We start from the raw sequence: 19,601 nt of genomic DNA on the forward strand, positions 1-19,601 counted from the left end.
AGGATAAGTTTAAAATCCAATTTATTTTGAAATTTTCAAAATCTTTTTTGTTTATTTACCATTTCTAAAACTTCTTTTTTAAGCAAAATCATATAATCCAAGTCTTTGTTTTCTCCATTCTAAAAAATAAATAAATAAATAAAAAGTCTTGTTTTCTATTTGCACAATGTGGCTACATTTTTATTTTTTTTTAGCGCCTAGTAATCACCTTTATAGAAGAAATTACTAAATATTAAATACATATAGAAAAAATTATGTACAAATTTTATTAAATTCAATGACATGATTCTATTAGCCAATGCATATGATTGAATAAGGAAAAAATTATATTGTGTGTGTTGCATTGGTCAATATGATTACATAGTTAAGTATCAAAGGTATTGTAAGTTTGTAACTAAGTTTAAGGAACTATTCCAAAAAATATTTAATTAAATCACAAATAAAAAAAAATGTTTAAACCATAAATTTTTTTTTAATTCATTTCAATTCACACCTTCAATTAGTTATAATTAACATAATTCAAACAAAATTCAAAACCATGACAATTCTACGTTACATTACATGAACCAAGATTACAACTTGGATTTTATAAAAATAATAATAAAATACGAGAAATGTTAATGGATGTTCTAAGGGCATTTGTTAGTGAACCATTTTAGAAAAATTCTTCTGGGAAAAAAGAAAAAAAAAATAATATTTTGACAGTTTTTTATTTCTCATTAAGGAGATCCGTTAATAGGAGTAGGACCTTAATTGTGGTTAACACATCAATCTAATATCTATATATATATATATATATAATGTCTCCAATTTGGCCTATTATTCTACAAAACACCCTAGAAACTTCATGAACCGATAATGTAATGGATGAAACTTGAGATGTCAAAAATTACGAACATCTTCAAGTCCATTGAGCCTACCACTCAAGTGTCCTTGAAACGGCAACAATTCAACCAGTTGTGGCCTATGAACCAACCAACCATGAGTACAGATTGATGTGTAGTCCAGGATTTGACACTTTGATTTATAATTTTCAATAATTGCAAGTAATTTTTTTTTTTTTTTTTTTTGTATGTAAATATTTGCAAGTAACTAACCTACTAATTCTTTGATTGTATTCAATTGTGATGTCCCTAGTTCGAACTGGGATTAGTGCTTTGTTGTCATACATAGGTATTTGCACAAAAGCATTGCTCCATCCTCGTTTTCGTCCTTCATAAGACCGACATGTTTTCACACGACAAAAAAACAACTCTTCTAAATCAAATATTATAAAGTTATTAATTTAGTAACAAAAACAAAATCCTTATCAACCATATTCTTTATAAGTAACAAATTTCATTAAAAAGCGCAATAAGCAAAGCCCCTTATCAACCATTAATTAACATCTTACATTTTGATCCTTGGGACATGATGAAATCTAACAAAATATTGCATCTGTATATACACAATACACTAATAAAGAGGAAGCATATCAAGGACTAGATGGCACACTAGATGGCACCGTTACCATCAGCCACACTATCAGAGGACCCTCTAACAGAGCCTAATAGTTCAGGCTTCCTTAACCAGTATTGTTGAAACCTTTGCCTTGCATATTCCATGTAGTCGAAGTCGATTTCATTCACATGTTCCTGAACAAGATATCAGAAGATAAAACTAATGAGCTTGCAGAAAATGAATGCATAAAAAAATTTATTTCCTAGCAATTTCCCATAACATACCTACTAGGTACAAGGTAGGAAATCAGCTAGGTAGAAATTAAAACCAAGCATATAATATAAAAAAATAGCTTATATTGTAAACCTTTTAATGGTGAGGTCCCTATCAGGTATATGAGGCTAGACTGCCAATAAAATAACGTTTTGAAAACTAGAAAAAGTTACTGTGGTAGGAGATCAACTTGGTTGAAACTAAAACCAGGCATAAAAGCTAAAACTAGACACAGAATAGCCTTCTATTTAAGCCATTTAATGGCATGTCCCTGATGAGGCGCCCAGCAAGTTATATGTATGAGGCTAGAAATGCCATTAATGTTTTGAAAAACTGGGGATTTTTTTTTGGGGGGGGGTTGGGGGCGCTGTGTTTGAATGAAATAGAAGAATAGAAATGTTTGACGAAGCGTTTAAAGGATGTTTATAGAAGAAGGAAAAAAAAAAGTTAAATTAAATAATAATCTGTACAGATATCCAAGAGGTAAGTCAAAATCTATATTCAGCAACCATAGGAAACTTCCTGGTAAAAATATTGGCTCGGTCATCCTGAGACATTCTAGTAGGAATTTAGTGTTCTAGTTCTAATCATGAAAGCTAAGATGAGAAGGTTAGAAGTACCGATATTATTCCCCATAAGCCCCAAACCAGATGGCTTGCAAGAGTATACTTCTCAACATCTTGAAGTAACTGCTCGACTTCAATATCACTAGGTTCATCACCTGCATTTAGAGATTCAGATCAGAGGATGATGAAAGCAAACTGAAAATTCTCAGGTGAAGTATAATTCTAGCCACTAACACAACTTGATTACATGATTTAGATTCTTCAAAAATTACATTATATTTAAGCTTTGCTTTATTTTTTTGGATGATTAGATAGTTGGGGAAGGAGGGATTTGAATCCTTGATGTCTCTATTGGAAATGCAAAGAGGTGTCAATTAAGCTACTACAAGGCTCTTGACATATTTAAGCCAATGAAATATGAGAATTCAAAGGAAAATATACAGCGACAATATTGGGTTTTCCTATCAACGGAAATGAACACTAATTGCAGTTTTTAAATGTTATAATAGTGATCATTCATGTGAAATTCATAGTAAAAAAAGAAAAAGAAAAAAAAGAAAAAGAGAAACACAGCAAAAATTACTTGTACAAATAAAATGAAGGATAAAAGTTTTATTACCAGAAGAGCTCAAATATGTACGAACAAATCTTTGACGATCCTCTAAACCTGGTCAAGGCAAAAAGAATTCCTTTTCGATCAGAGGAAATAAAAGCAAAGAAAGATGTTAAAAACAAAAAAAAAACAAAAACAAAAACCCTCAGCAAGCCACGCACCAGGATATTTACTGAAGTCCAGAATATGGGGAGTTTCCGTGTGATAGTCAGCAGCCATCTCACAAAAATGATTTGCTATGTCAAATGCAACAGCATTGTAACTTGCATACTCATAATCCTGGTAATGATGGTGGAATTACAATTAATGATAGCTGATTATATCATATAATATCTTTGCGCGTTCGTGGGGGAAGTAATTATGTGTGAAGGGTAAAATCAGATATTTCAATTCATATCAAACAAGATGTTCTCATACATTCACATATAAAGATGACAATCTGTTTTTTATTTTGATTCTCAAAAAAAAAAAAAAATCTGTTTTTTTATTTTTTATTTTGGTATATAAACAAATTACTGAGAAAATAACCCAAGTGTATACGTGCAGGACTAGCAGCTGCATACAAATTTGTGGATTCCATCCATAAAAACCATGAAAGTTAGTGGATTCCATCCAGAAAAACCCACTACCAGGCATGACAAGGTTTTATTATTCATGATCATATATTTAGTTAAGAATATCAAAGTATCCTCTTCAGATCCCATAACTTTCACAATTGTTGGTTTTTGATCTTTTAGTTTGGGGGTATCATAGAATTGCAATTAAGGACAAAAAGGGGAGAGGGGATAAAAGGAAGTAAAAGAAAGGAAAAAGAGGACAAAGGATGCAATAAGACTCAAGATTTTCAAACTGAACAAAACAAGTGGCAAAACTTTCTCACTGGAATCCATACATTTCCGAATTTTTGTGTCAAATTTCAATATGATTTAGACTTATCCAAAAAAAAAAAAAAAAAAAAAGTTCAAAATGATTTAGTCTAGCAATATTTATTGTATAGGATTTCAGTCCGAGGATAAATCTTCCATGACAGCTGAACTAATGAACTTTCCAATTGAGTCAAGTTTCTGTGCAGTATAATAAAAAAGGAAATTACTAAAATGCTTAATTCTCAATTAAAGAAAAAAAGATCCGGTGATGCAGCAGAAGTTTCTGTCCAATATCAATTTTACCTGATACATGCATCTTCGTCTGACCTGAGACTACGGAAAATCCATGACACCACTAGTAACCCCATCATTGACCTATAAGTCATTCAACCAGGCAGAGTCACAACTCCACTTGGATGCCATGCAAACTTAGTTGAATATACACACCATAGGAAAACAGAACCACTCCAAACTCATACATCATGCAGGTAACAAATAGCTAGACCTATGAATACGAGGTTCATAAGGACAATTGCTACAATAATTTACAGACATAATTGCTCTCTTTTCATCAGCAGGGTTGGTTCAAAAATTGCATATAATGCATATAAGAAAATATTAACAATAACCATAAAATTTTAACAACTGAAAATGATCTTTCCAAGCAGCAACTAATACTAACCTGACCATTTTCCCTAAACTGATTATCCCCCATTAACAGTTATTCTTAAATTCACTTCCAGTTATATGTACTAACCTCGAAACCTATAAAAGTTTATGAGGTATCTCAAAGTAAAGTTGGAAAAGAAATGCAGAATTCAAAATTACAAGGTAAATGAAATCTCTCGTTCTTTCTACCATGAACTAACAAATTTAGGGAACAAAAGTTAGGGTATGAAGAGATCGACACTTAAGGTATATCAAATCTCCTATGCGCTGCATTCCACTGAGTAGACCAAACAATTGTAAATTTTAATCTTGACAGTAGAGTTTTTATGAAAAATTCAAAACATGGTTTCGTCACCCAGAAAATCTGATTTTGCCAAAGAACCATAAATTTTGAAAACCAGCAAAGAGGAACTTACAATTATGGTTATTGAATTTGTCACTTCATCAATCATTATGTTACCATATTGCAAATCATTGTGGCAAAAACCTATACGTTGATGTGCCCCTGGAAGCTCCTTTTCCAATATCGAGATATCCTCTTCAATGGTATCTAAGCAAAAGGCTTTAGCTTCTTCAGGGAGAGCCAAACTCTTGGCTGCACCTAGCCAGTTTCTGAAGCATTGAAAAAAAAAAATTATTGCATCTAAATTGTAGAACAAACAATGTGGGTGCAAAAATAACCTTGCTTTGGTTGAGATGCATGCAACTGAAACTGATTGGAGAAAAGAAAATTCTGTATTGGGGGCAAACATACCGCAATCTATCCCACAGGCGAACATTCTTTGGGCCAGGCATATCAAGATCATTAAACTCCTTCATTTTAGATGCTATAAGAGCAGATATTTCTGGATCATGCAGATCAGATGCTGAGAGTGTCTGAAAATCACAAATAAAGCAGGCATATTATATTTATTTCAGGAAAGGAATAAGAACACTTCAATTTGTAGAGAGAACAAAGCGACCCATTTCTTATTGACCAGAAACTCAGAAATTTCAATTAAAAAGACGAATATATATATATATATATGTTTTTTTTAGGTAAAGAAATTGCACTAGGGCTATAGCAGATTCTCTAAAAAAACCGCATAATGATCCACCTTACCAACTAAATGTCATGTACTAAAAATATTACACCACTAGATGGTCAGAACAATACGGGCACATGCTTTTAAGTTGTATGTATGAGGGAAAAATGCACAATCTAAAATAAATCCACAATAACGCTAACTTATACTACCCATTTGATGAAAAAAGAGACCATATGTGCAACACCATTTAGTTAAGAATAAAAAAGACCACTGCATATCCCAATGCATTTGAAGCACATACACACTAAAATCCCCGGTGTCCTGCATGCATGTCCTCAATGTGTTAGGAGGACAAAATATAGTATTTTTATTTTAAGAATTCCTTCAATTTAGATATGTTTTTTTACCATTTTGATAGTTGTTATTTATTTTCTAAAATTAAAATAAACACAAAATATGCCTAAAAATAAGTAAAACTACATACATACATATGTATATACACATATTAAATGATTGTCATATCCCCTCCATGTGGTATCCTAATCTTTCAAAAATTGTCCTATCTCCATGTCCTGTGTGTATTCATGTTTTGTGTCCATGCTTCTTACTTCAAACTAAAACAAGATGGACTACAAGAAAGAAAGAAAGAAAAGAAAAGAAAACATCAAAATACCCGTGCATGGATGAACTCTTCAATTCGCCCATTGGGGAACCGGCCTAGAAGACGAGGTCCTTGCCCATGCTTTGACATAAACTCAAATGTACGAATCTCATCTTCCCGGTCAAAGAACACTTCCACGCCCTCACCATATATCCTAGCTAGAACTTTTCTAGAGACCGTCTTTGTTGGCCACTTTATTTGGTAAACCTGATTGGTCATTGCACCCTTAAGTTGGATAACTTGCAATTCATTCACATCAAGCACATCCTCCCATTTGGCGGCCAATGATTTTAGAATCTCCTTTGCTTCTACTGGTAGACGATCCACTTTGATGTCCACAGTATTCTGTCCAGCCCCCATTACAAATGACCACCAATTTGCCACACGATATCGCTCAAGGTAATTTGAGTAAATCAGACTTCTAAACGTGAACACAACCCGATCTGCAAACAATGAGAATATTAAATTCAAATGCCAAACCAAAAAATAAATAAAAAAATGTATACAACCATCTAAAGTGCTTTTTCATTTAAATGTTAGTTACACCTGCACCCAATGTTTTTTGAATCCATGACCTCACCCTCTGACTACTTTTATAATCGGTGGAGGTGCCATTTGAGCCAGAACCTACTAGCATACAACCATCCAACTTCCTTAAGACCGGAAAAATCCCCACACAGTGTAAAGACATAATTTACAACTAAAGCCAACAACTTCTACAGCTCTATGATCATATGTAGTTTTTTCTCTGCATATCGTTGAAAAACAAGAAATCAAAACAAAATCAGCGTACAGAAAGTTGAAAAATCCACAGGGCGAAAACCATCTGAAGGATGCCCAAGTCTATAAAAACCCCACTAAACCAATCTAAATCAACAAACTTGAGCTCTAGCCTAAAATTAAAATCATAAAAAAAATAAAAAACCCAAAAGTAAGATATACTTCAGGATTTGAAAAACAGTTGCCAAAGTATAAATTGCATAACATAAATTTAATAGCACATAATGATCTGATCTAACACCTAATCAAATAAAGTTCAAATCTTTTTTCATAAACCGAGTTCCAAAAATCCTATCCATCTATTTTGAAAGGTTTTTCCTAACAGCCCCAGATCCTAATCCTAAAACCCGCGTGTCGATTTCGAAGATCTCTCTCAACAGTGCATTTTAACATTAACATTATTAACACAAACACAAACAAAAGCAATACCAATACAAATCCACCATATATTAATTAATTCCATCCCTTTCTTTTTGGTTACTTTTTAACAATATAAAAGAATATGTAAATTGCATAACTACCAAACCAACTAACCCACCACTACATAAATAAATAAACAAAAACAAAAAGATTCGATCTTCAATCAATCAACCACATATTATTAAAATTAGTAATGAAAGAATTGGAGAGACAATGAAACGGCGTCGTGTGATCGGGGAACGAACCTGAGAGGGAACTGGAGAGAAGAAGAAGGAGGTGGGCGATGATATTGAATTGAAAAATTACAGAGTTTTTGAGAGAGAGAGAGAGAGTGTGTGTGTGTGTGTGTGTGTGTGAATAGCGAAAGCGGGAGGCTCGGTTTAAGAATGAATGGGAATGTGCGGTTTTTGAGGGATCCACTTGGCGAGTTGTGCCAATGTTGTGTCACCAGAATTTTTCTCGGTGTTTTTACGATTCTTCGATCGATTCAATTTTTTTTTTTTTACTGCTAACAGACTTTTAATAACGTTCACGTTGTTTGTGAAAAATATACGTGAATAAAAAAATATTTAAAAATATATATAATATTATTTAAATGATAAAAATTGTTGTTTGAACGATATCAAACACCCCCATCTAGATTCTCTGTGAATCTCAAATGAAAAGTAGTTAGGTTTGTTTTGAGTTAAAAAGTAAAAGCACAGAGATTTTCCCATGAATTAATACATTTTTTCTCTACAAAAATATGAGTCTTATTACCACGATTTGCACTTGTAATGAGATTTTTTTTTTTTTTCTAAGTTTAATGTAAATTTTTAATTTGAATTTATTCATTGTTAGTGAAAATAAGTAAATTGTTGAGTTTAGTGTGTGATAGCTTTTAAGAAAAAATATATCAAACGTGCATGAGATATATTTAAATAAGAGAACGGCTATGCTCACAACATTTTCACAATAAATTATAAGTGGTTAGTTTTTTTTTTTTTTTTTTGAATTTTGTTGAATTATAATTTTAAGGATTATCTAATTAGATTAAGGGTATTTTTGACATTTTTTGAAGTCATAACTGACTCTTTTTGAAACTTCTTAATATTTATAAATATATATATATAGGTACTACAAATAAATACATAATTTTTAGTTTTGAAGAAAAAGTAGTAAATTTATAGGAAAATAACTAACCCTTAGTCATAATCTATCACAAGTTATTTGTGAAAATTAAAAAAATCATTTTTTTCCCATCTGTGATTTGCCTGAAAAACACTTTGCCCACCTACAGTTTAAATTGTCACTTTATGCACCTAAGGTAAGTTTCATTTGTCTCCCGTTACCTATTTATGTTAAAAATATAGGTAAATTTGTATTTTTGCTACTCTTTTATATCTCTCTCCTCCTAGAACATAAAAAAATTAAGGAAAAAAAATTTTAAAAGTTAGGTTTGATAAAATGGTTGAAATGAAATCCCAATTGGGATTGAAAGAGAAGATCCACTCCAAAAACCAGATCAACACATGGAGACTTTCATAGGACTGATTAAATCTCATTGTGCTACAATACAAGCAATCTCCAATCATAAACTTTTAATTTTTACAAAACCTAGCTTTTAAATTTTATTTTCTCTTGATTTTTTAGTTTTTTATGTTTTAAGAGGAGAGAGACATAGAAGGATAACAAAAATACAAATTTATCTCTGTTTTTAATAGAGGTGGATAATTAGAGACAAACAAAACTTACCTCATGTAGGTAAAGTGCCAGTTTTTAAACCTGAGGTAAGTAAAGTGTTTTTCGGGCAAATCACAAGTCAACAAAGTGTAATACGACCTTAAAGTTTCATTTGAGAGTTCATAAGGGAACGATTGGAATGTCCATAAAGAAATAAAAAAGAATGAAATTAAATGTATTTAAGTTTTTTTTTTTTTTTTTTTTTAGAGAGAGTTTCAACTTATAGCGTCCGCTCCTGATAATAGTTTTTTATCATCAGACCAAGACACCAATTAGTTTTTGGTGTAGTGAGAATTGAACCCAAATCTCTTATTCAATAATCAAAGACTTTGCCAATTGAGTTAATTAGAACCCACAAATATATTTGAGTTAGATGTTTTAAAATAAAAGAATGGAATGTAATGTAAATAATTTTGTTTAGAGTAACACAGAGGAAAAAAATGGAATTATTTTATAATAATATTACTATTAAACCTATATTTTAAAATAAATGACTAAATATATAACGGTACTTTGAGAGCTTTAATAAAAAAATTATTAAATTTCATTTAGTTTTCTATAATTCTTTCTAATTTTGGAGGAATGAAAAATTTAAGATTTTGAGGAAATAGAAAAAAAAAATAAGCGTTTCCTCCTACCTATTATTTTCCTTCTTAGTTAAACTCTTAAATAAATAAATAAATAAAATGAACTTTCTATTCCCTCCCTTCAAAAAAAAAAAACTATAATATAAAATTTTTCATTTTATTTTCACTCCATTAATTTTTCTTCTCCCAAACGCTGAATACGGTCGAATTCTATGGTGAATTTCACCACTTTTAAAGTGTCAGTGATTAGGGCACCACTTTTCATCAAGTACCAAAAAAAAAAGCTTTTGGATAAGTTGTATTCCTAATGCACCTCCATCTGTTGGTTTTGAACCTGTCCTCAAGCAAAGTGCCGAGCAAATTTTGACACTTCTAAGTTCTAATTCTAAAAGCACATGGAGATGGGACACATTCCCGTTCAAATTCAACTAGTTCTGCCACCTCAAATGAAATTAAAAAAAAAAAATGCATCAAAAAAAAAATTTTAAAAAAATTATACTAAAAAATTTATAACATTTCATTTAAATAAAAATTAGTATTATTTTTGGATAGATTCCCCCTGTGAATCAATGGAGTACTTTTGTTTTTTCAGGAAAAACACACAGATTTCCCCGTGAATGAAGTACTTTTCTTTTTTTCTTTTTTCTTTTTAAGTATGTAACACAAACTTTGCAAGTTTTCTATTGAAAAAAAAATTGTAAATCTAGTACCACAAACAAATGCACAATTTTAAGTAATTGTGCATTTGTTTTTGGATAGATTCTCTCTGTGAATTAATGAAGTACTTTTGTTTTTTCAGGAAAAACACACAGATTTCCCGTGAATGAAGTACTTTTCTTTTTTCTTTTTAAGTATGTAACACAATCTTGCAAGTTTTCTATTGAAAAAAAAAATTGTAAATCTAGTACTACAAACAAATGCACAATTTTAAGTAATGAAAAAAATGTTGTTATTTCATGCAAAAGTTATAAACAACTAATTATAATATATCACGTAAAAGTGTTATCACAAAAATGATGAAGTTATTTGAGGTATTAGAAGAACTCTTTCTTAAAGTAAAACTCTAGAGATTGTCAAATTCTACAATTAATTTCACAATTTTTATAAAGTGTCAATTTATAATTAGTTCACCAATTTATGAAAGTGTCACGTGAGATATAACACTAAAAGCTAGCATATTTGGATAAGAAGAAACTTTTGGATAAATTGTATTCCCTATGCACCTCTATCTGTTGGTTTTGACAGGTCTTCAAGCAAAGTGCCGGCAGATTTTAACTACTAAAAGCACATGGGAAGTAGGACACATTTCTATTCAAATTCAAGTAGTTCTGCCACCTCAAATGAATTAAAAAAAATTAAATACAAAAAAACATATTATGAGGCCGTTTGGACTCAGCGTTTTGCTGAGTCCACGTTTCACGTTTTGCCCTTTTTTTTTTTTTTTTTTTTTTTTTTTTTTTTTACACTGTTCACGCACTAAAAAAATATTAAAAATAGGTCCCACGGTACTATTTACACATTTAAAAATTATTTTGCTACAGTATTTTCAGTTTTCAGTTTTCAGTTTTCAGTTTCAGTAACAATAAGTTCAATCCAAACACACCCTTTAACATTTCATTTAAATAAAAATTAGTATTATTTTTATATAAATAAAATTATACCAATTTTGTTAATAGGTAAAGGAGTAATTGGATCCAAGGGGAATACGGAATTGAGATGCATTGGGTGTAATTGTTATTAAAGACTAAGATTGAAAGCTAAATAGTTAACTTTTTTTTCTCAACACTGATGAGAAAAGTTAACAAGTTAAAAAAAAAAAAAAAAAAAGATTCAAAGACTGGGGAAAAAAAAGTTAACTTTTTAATATTCAATCTCAACATACCAATTGCATTTGGAACATATTTCCGTCTAGCATAATTAGTAAAGTCTTTGATGGTTGAATAAGAAATTTGAGGTTCAATCTCAGTTTACACCAAAAACCAATTAGTGTCTTGGTCTGATAATAAATAAAGAGTTATCATCAGAAGCGGATGCCATAAGTTGAATCTCTCTCAAAAAAAAATTTTGACAATAAACATAAACATTAGGAATTGAAGTTATAAAAATTAAACTTAAGGAATCATAATGACAATCCACCAGGCCTAAAGGATGTAATTTGTAATTTGTAATTTGAGGGAAAAAAAAAATACAAAAAAGACTTTGGGTGAGTTGCAAACAAACCCCTATGTTATCAATGTTGTCTAATTGACCACTAAAGTTTAAGAATTAATCAAACTTAATTTTGTGAACTATAACTAACAAAAAATGGTCACGTGGTGTGCACATACTATCTTTAAAATAATTTTTTTAATGATAAGATGTGTACGTAACACGACTATGTTTTTTTAAGAACAAGAATATATTAAGAAGGAACAAGAGAGAGTCGCAGACCCACAGCTTATCTCCAACTTTTAAAACAAGAACCCAAGAAGGAAGAAAAGAGATGAAGATGAGCTCATCCCTATTACAAAAGGTTGTCTAAAGGGCCAAATTGTAAGACAAAAAATTAACATTCCTAGAAACAAAAACTAAATCCCATCCAGAGAGGGAATTTAAGGCTCTACTCAAATCAGAAGAAAGCAGGGCAAGAAAGCAAGGGGAGTGCAATGTGGGTTATGCAGAGCTTCACTAACCCCTTTGGATATCCTTAAAAAATTACATATTGAAACTTGTGAAATACAGCAAGCTTTATGGCTTGGAATGTTGCTTGTGCTTCTCCCATAGTCTGGTCTGTAAGAGGAAAAAGGTTGGAGTGGGCAAACACAATAATGTGCACTTGGGCCCTTCTTTAATTGAAAACTTCAAATTGAGTTGTGGAAAGATGACATATTTGACAATGCCACTTGGATAATTCTTAAATCATAAAGTCAATAATATAAATTTGATAACACAACGGTGAGTTTGTGATTGCCCCAATCCCGAATGTTTTTTTGCAACTTTATCTTGTATTTGATTGATTAATTGATTAATTAATTAATTAAGGGTAAATTACATAGTCTCTGTTCTTTATATTATATTTCAATTTTGTCCCTAATCTTTTAATTGTGTCAATTTGATTCCTAACATTTTCAGTGCCGTATCAATTTAGTTATGGGAATAAAATTTTGTTTAATTCAATCCTCTTTGATCTTTATTCAATTTAGGCCCATGTTAACATTGGTCAAAATCGCACTATTAGTGTTCCCAAAAAAAAAATGTAATTTTGCTAGTTTTTTTAATAAATTATTTATATTTTATAAATTAAATTTTCAAAAAAAATTTTGGCAAAATAAAAATTATTTCCTACTAGGAAAAATTAAAAATAAATTCTATCTCACTATGATCGAATCTCCTGAATCTTCAACAACAAACTATTCTTCCTCAATATCCTAATTCAAATAATTCTTCACACAAAACCCAATACAAGGGCCTATCAAATAATTTACCCAAAAATGCAAAAGCAAATGAAAAAAAAAAAAAAAAAAACTATTGGAGATAGAAGTCTTTGGATTCTAGAAGCAACAAAAAGCTACTTGATATCTGTCATCCATTATGGCATGGTCGGTCATTGCATGCCCTTGTGCCACTATTGAATGGTACGACGTGTGTGAAAGATCTTTAGCTTAAATTCTATTGGCCATGGAGCACGCGCGTGAGATTTTCAGCTAAAATTTTACTAGTGTGAACGTGTGGCTATTCTAATTTTTTTGAAAAAAAGTTAATAATTTGCATCTATTATAATTTGAAATTATTACATTTTTTAATCATAAAAAAAAACCTAGGGCTACTTTTTAAATAATAATGAAGTATTAGAAACGTAAGTTTTTTTTAATCGGAAAAAAAAAAAAAAAGCAACGTGGGTTGTTTAACTTATTTTTCTATTTAAGAAAAAAAACAACAATAAATGTATAGTTGCTTTGAAGAAGTGGATTAAAGGGAGATTATTCCTATTTTGTAGACAATGTTTTAGTACAAGTTAGACATGTATTTTTACCAAATTATCTTTTAATTTTGTCTCTACTTAAACTTAGAGGTGTATGGGTATTTTAGAACAAAAAAAAAAATGTCTAGTCCAAATAAGAAAAGTCTTTTAAATAATAGTATAGATAACAATATACCATGTGAAATATATCATTCTCATAAATTTATACTAATTTCTAATCTTCTTAAATGTTTTTAATCTCATATTAAAAAAAATATTCATGGAGATCAAGATTTGATCGTAGCGAAATCTCTCCGTCCTAAAGATTTTTTTTTTCCCCGAAGAAAGTATTTTTTTAATTTATAAAATTATAAAAAATTCAAATTAGAACTTGTTTGGGACATGATGCAATTCTAACGGACAGAGAATTAAACTAAACAAAGTTCAAAGTTTGAGAATTTAATTGAATGAAATTGAATTTTAGGCATTATTTTAAAGTCTGGATCGGACTGGCTGATCCAACCAGTCCAACCAAGAATTGGGTACCAATCCGGTTTGGTAAAAACTAGGAACCAAACGCAAAATCAGTTTTGCCCCTGGTCCGGTTTTTAAAACCATGATTTTAGGTGAAGTTAGAGGGTGCAATTTGTGATTTAGCCACGACAGTTTATAAGCACACAATCAAAAAATGTCTAAAGTGTTGTCACTTCCATTATAATGACCATTCTTATTTGTCCATTGATACATAATATTTTGGTACCAATCTCTTTCAACGAAACATTTGAGGTTGTTGATACATACATACATACATACATGTGTGTGTGTGTGTGTGTGTATATATATATAAACACAAAATATATGACTTAATTATGTCATATAGTGTTTTACCATATCATTTATCAATTCAGATAATGCATTTTTCTAAATAAAAAAAAAATCAAATGATGCATACATATTCTTAAATATCATCATTATGTAACATATTAAATAGAATAAACTAAATGAAAAAAAAAAAAAACACGTTCTTAATAAAATAAAATAAAAAGAAACATATCATTGGCGAGTTAAGAATTGAAAAAAGAACAATAAGAGTTTAGGGAAAAATAATAAAAGATAAAAAAAAAAAAAAAAACTCTGTTCACATTGTGGCCAAAATTATAGTACCAGCCGCAATTTAGCATAATGGACCAAAATGAGTGAAATTTTAGGCTAAATATAGGGAGTGATGCAAACGGTTAACTATTAGAACATAAATCATTCTGGCTACAACAAACTAGAGTTGATAACAACTCTAATGGTCTGTTTGGATAGAGGTAGAAATGAGGGAGAATGAAGGGGAGTAGAGTAAAGTTAGATGAAAATAAACTAATTTTGGGCAAAAAATGCATACATATTCTTAAATATCATCATTATGTAACATATTAAATAGGATAAACTAAATGAAAAAAAAAAACACGTTCTTAATAAAATAAAAAAAGAAACATATCATTGGTGAGTTAAGGATTGGAAAAAGAACAATAAGAGTTTAGGGAAAAATAATAAAATATAAAAAAAACTATGTTCACATTGTGGCCAAAATCATAGTACCAGACACAATTTAGCGTAATGGACCAAAATGAGTGAGACTTTAGGCAAAATATAGGGAGTGATGCAAACGGTTAACCATTAGAACATAAATCATTCTGGCTACAACAAACCAAAGTTGATAACAACTCTAATGGTCTGTTTGGATAAAGGTAGATAGGAGGAAGAGTAGAGGAGAGTAGAGTAGAGTTGGATGAAAATAAACTAATTTTGAGCCAAATCTATTCTACTTTACTCTACTTCACCTCCCTCCCCCTCAATCCAAACATATCATAAAGGAGGCAAAAATACCATTTTAGTCCATACATTAAGGTTATTGTTAATTTGATCCCTATATTTTGGTAATAGTTAATTTGGTCCATATTGTCAACTTACCAACGAAAATTGACTAAAAGTTAAGAATAATATAGATCAAATTGATTATTACCATAATGTAGGGATTAAATTAATAGTGACCCCCAAAATGTAAGAACTAAAATGATATTTTCTTTCTAAAAGAGAAATGATAAAAAAAAAAAAAAAAGCTAAAGAATAAAAAAAATGTGTGTACTATGATTGAAGTTGGACTATATATATTATAATATAATGCATGCATCAATAGAAGAAGCTAAGAGTTAAACTTAAATGTCTATACTTCTAGTTGAATTCGAAACTCGAGATTATCAAAGGCAAATTCCATACAATTACAATTTATAGTTTGTTTGGCTTGAGCTTACTTGCTTAGCTTTTAGTTTTTATATACAGTTTTTTAAAACCATACTTTTCGAAGTACAAGTATATTTTAGTACACTTAAAAAGAAAAAGGTAGATAAATTGTTCTAAATGGACACTTAATTGTCCTGGTCAATCAATTGAAGAAAATGCCCACAAACTCATCAAATATGAAATTCTAGCATGTGTACCACCAATGGCACGTATGCTCGAGAGGACTAAATGCACACGTCGGATTGGGGTGAGTTGCAAATGAACCACAATGTTATCAATTTTGTCTAATTGACCACTGAAGTTTAAGGATTAATCAAAACTAATTTCGTGAACTCTAACGGATAAAAAAAAAAAAAAAAAAAAAGCTAAAGAATAAAAAAAATGTGTGTACTATGATTGAAGTTGGACTATATATATTATAATATAATGCATGCATCAATAGAAGAAGCTAAGAGTTAAACTTAAATGTCTATACTTCTAGTTGAATTCGAAACTCGAGATTATCAAAGGCAAATTCCATACAATTACAATTTATAGTTTGTTTGGCTTGAGCTTACTTGCTTAGCTTTTAGTTTTTATATACAGTTTTTTAAAACCATACTTTTCGAAGTACAAGTATATTTTAGTACACTTAAAAAGAAAAAGGTAGATAAATTGTTCTAAATGGACACTTAATTGTCCTGGTCAATCAATTGAAGAAAATGCCCACAAACTCATCAAATATGAAATTCTAGCATGTGTACCACCAATGGCACGTATGCTCGAGAGGACTAAATGCACACGTCGGATTGGGGTGAGTTGCAAATGAACCACAATGTTATCAATTTTGTCTAATTGACCACTGAAGTTTAAGGATTAATCAAAACTAATTTCGTGAACTCTAACGGATAGAAGATTGTTAAGTGGTATGCACATATCATCTTTGAAATAATTTTTTTTTGATGATAATATGTACACATAACATGACCATGTTCAATCAATTATAATTGAGGAAATTGAGATGGATATGTCAATTTGAACCATTCTTAAAGAACCAAGTTTGACTACAAAATTGAGTGTAACCTAAGGTTACAACTTCACTCTATATATTTTTACTGGATGTGAATTTTGACAAATCCATTATTGTATTATATTTTCTTCTTATATCTTTAATGTATGCAAAATTTTCTAAAAATCAAAGATTAATATATATATCATCAATTAATTGTTTAAATTACAAGTTTTTGTAGTATAAATTATGAATAAAATAAGCTTATAGATTATACAATAAATAACATCCAATTGGTAAAAAATTTGATATGTATGTTAAGAGTATAAAAAACATACAATCCATCAGTTATATTTTCAAAATATATATTAATTTTTATAAAAGAAAATTGTACTCTTAAACTACAATAAATTTTGTGATTTCCCCAATCCCGAAGGGTCTTTTTGCATTCTTCTCTTGTATTTAACTAATTGATTAATTGTTGTTGTTATTGTTATTATTATTATTTGGGTTGTCGATTTCACAAGAAAAAACACTTGAGGTTGTGTTTGTTTCATCCGAAAATATTTGTTGAAAACAGTAATATTTGGGGTATTTGGCAGTAAAATAAATTTTACGTCTCACACGCGCACACGCAAACCACGATTTCTGAGAAAATTTTTTTTTTGAAGGGGCTGAGGGACCGACTGAGGGAGAACGCTCCACCGTCGTCGCCGCCGTCGCGCTCTCTCTCCTCGCCACCGATCGTGAATCTCAACGCCAGCCACCACAAATTCAAGCTCCGTTTCACAATCTCAATCTCCAAACCCGCCCCCCCTCTATTCCTTTTCCACCAGGTAAATTAAAAAAACCACAGAACTCTTTTTGCTCTCTTTCGTAATTGCTACTACTTGATGACCCTGTTTTCATGGCCTCAAAACTCATCCAAGTTGCTTCCTTTGAAGCCGAGAACCAAACCGAACTATCTATGAGGCAAGCCTTTGAGCTTTTGGAACCAAAACTTAGACCCCCATTTGACTTAACAATCCCAGACCAACACCAATATGCTCAGCTCAACAGGGCCATTCTTTATGGTGTTTTATGCGAACCCCATTTCGCAAAAACTCATATTAAGCACTTACATGCTATTGTCACTGATGGGTATGGCTTGTTTGTCCATTTGCTTGTCAAGGTTGCTCATGAATTGTATCCAAAACTCGTCGCCTCGGCGAGGCAACAGTTGGTTTGGGTTACTAAGGAGATGGTTGATGTTTTGGCAGTCGGGTTTGATGGTTTGTTGGTGTGTCTATTGAGGCAAATTGTTGGTGGGGATTTTAGTGAGGGGAATTTGTGGTTGTGTTTTGAGTTGTTGAGTGTTTTTATGGACAAATGGGATTGCTTGTTAGAAGAGGAACCATTGGTTTTGTCGAGTGCTTTGTACACGTACCTTCGGCTATTGGCTGATCATTGTAGGTTATCGAATAATGCGAGTTTAGAGGTATTGAAGAGGTTGGAGATTGAGTTTTGTGTTAAACTAGTGAGGGAGCAGTTTCATTTGTGTTTGAGAATTGGGAGGGATTTTGTTAGACTTTTGCAAGATTTGGTTCATGTTCCCAAGTTTAGAGCTATATGGAAAGATTTAGTATTGAACCCAAGTTTGTTTAACACTCCGGGATTTTCTGATATTTCGAAGTTCTATTGTACGAGGACTTCGAGCCGGTATGCTTTACTTAGGATTACTCCGGAAATGGAGACCCAATTGCGGTTTTTACTCACATATGTGAAGTTTGGGAGTCAGAGGCGCCACCAAGAATGGTTTGCTAAGAAGTTTCTTTGTGGGATGGAGAGAGAGTCCCTCATTAGTGACATTGTTCGGTTTATATGTTGTGCACACCACCCAACTAATGAAATTATTCAGTCAGATGTTATTCCAAGATGGGCTGTTATAGGTTGGCTTTTGACACTTTGTCAGAAGAACTATGTTGGAGCCAATGTGAAGTTGGCTCTATTTTATGATTGGCTATTCTTTGATGAAAGAGTGGATAATATTATGAACATTGAGCCTGCAATGCTATTGATGGTATACTCCATTCCCAAATACATAGATATGATTCACACCCTTCTCGAGTTTTTGTTCCTTCTTGTGGACAACTATGATGTACAACATATTGATATCATAGTTAAGGGTGTCTCATCAGCTTTCAATGTACTTCTCAGGAAAGGAGTGATTCAATCAATGGATGTTTTGATTTCTTGTGATGCACTTTCTCCTGCCCTAAGGGAGAGACTTGGAAGGTTTTTGTCAGGTATGAAAATGGCAATTTCTAAAGAACTGCAGCCAGCCAATGTTTTTGGTCACCTTTTGACACCTTTGAGCTTGTCAAATTCATCTGGTATGGAAACTCGAACACCATCATTGAAAGGGCAACTCACATGCACCCAAGAAGATGGATCTGCCACGGAACCTTTTGATTCTTCTGTTCCATCAGTTGTGACTAGTGAATGTCAAGTTGTTGTTGTGGAGAATTTACTTAGAAAATGTGGAGAGACGATTAAGAAATCATATGCAATGGGCCTTCAGACTTTGGAGGAATTATTATTTTCATTTGTGAATCTCAATAATCACAAAACAGTGGGTGGCACAATATGTCCTGAAGTTTTATCTTCTAGAATAGCCAAAGAATTTGAGTTGAATGGACATAAACTGTTTAGTTCTCTTCAATTTCTTTCCGATAAGCCTGACGGTGATGATGAAATCGGGTCTGCCACATCCTTTTAAT

General features: G+C 31.4%; 2 protein-coding genes across 3 annotated transcripts; one reads left to right on the forward strand and one right to left on the reverse strand.

The window, feature by feature from the left end:
• Positions 1-1,318: 1,318 nt before the first annotated feature.
• On the reverse strand, positions 1,319-7,814 carry LOC112017213 (probable choline kinase 2). 2 transcript variants are annotated; one of them, XM_065770618.1, is made up of 9 exons: positions 7,562-7,814; positions 6,663-6,743; positions 6,129-6,559; positions 5,182-5,303; positions 4,844-5,039; positions 3,054-3,171; positions 2,899-2,946; positions 2,334-2,434; positions 1,319-1,634 (listed from the first exon to the last, which is right to left on the reverse strand). In XM_065770618.1, the coding sequence occupies exons 3-9, from the start codon at positions 6,474-6,476 to the stop codon at positions 1,494-1,496; spliced, it is 1,074 nt and encodes a 357-aa protein (XP_065626690.1). In that variant the 5' UTR covers positions 6,477-6,559; positions 6,663-6,743; positions 7,562-7,814; the 3' UTR covers positions 1,319-1,493. The 2 variants fall into 2 exon arrangements, with proteins under 2 accessions (XP_065626690.1, XP_023905458.1); XM_024049690.2 differs by lacking the exon at positions 6,663-6,743.
• A 9,562-nt stretch (positions 7,815-17,376) lies between these two features.
• On the forward strand, positions 17,377-19,600 carry LOC136066386 (uncharacterized). Its single transcript, XM_065770634.1, has one exon. It carries the CDS (start codon positions 17,750-17,752, stop codon positions 19,598-19,600), a length of 1,851 nt encoding a protein of 616 aa, XP_065626706.1. The 5' UTR covers positions 17,377-17,749.
• Position 19,601: the final 1 nt, after the last annotated feature.

The sequence above is a fragment of the Quercus suber genome, unplaced genomic scaffold, assembly GCF_002906115.3.
Source record: "Quercus suber isolate HL8 unplaced genomic scaffold, Cork oak 2.0 scaffold_33, whole genome shotgun sequence".
NCBI lineage: Eukaryota > Viridiplantae > Streptophyta > Magnoliopsida > Fagales > Fagaceae > Quercus > Quercus suber.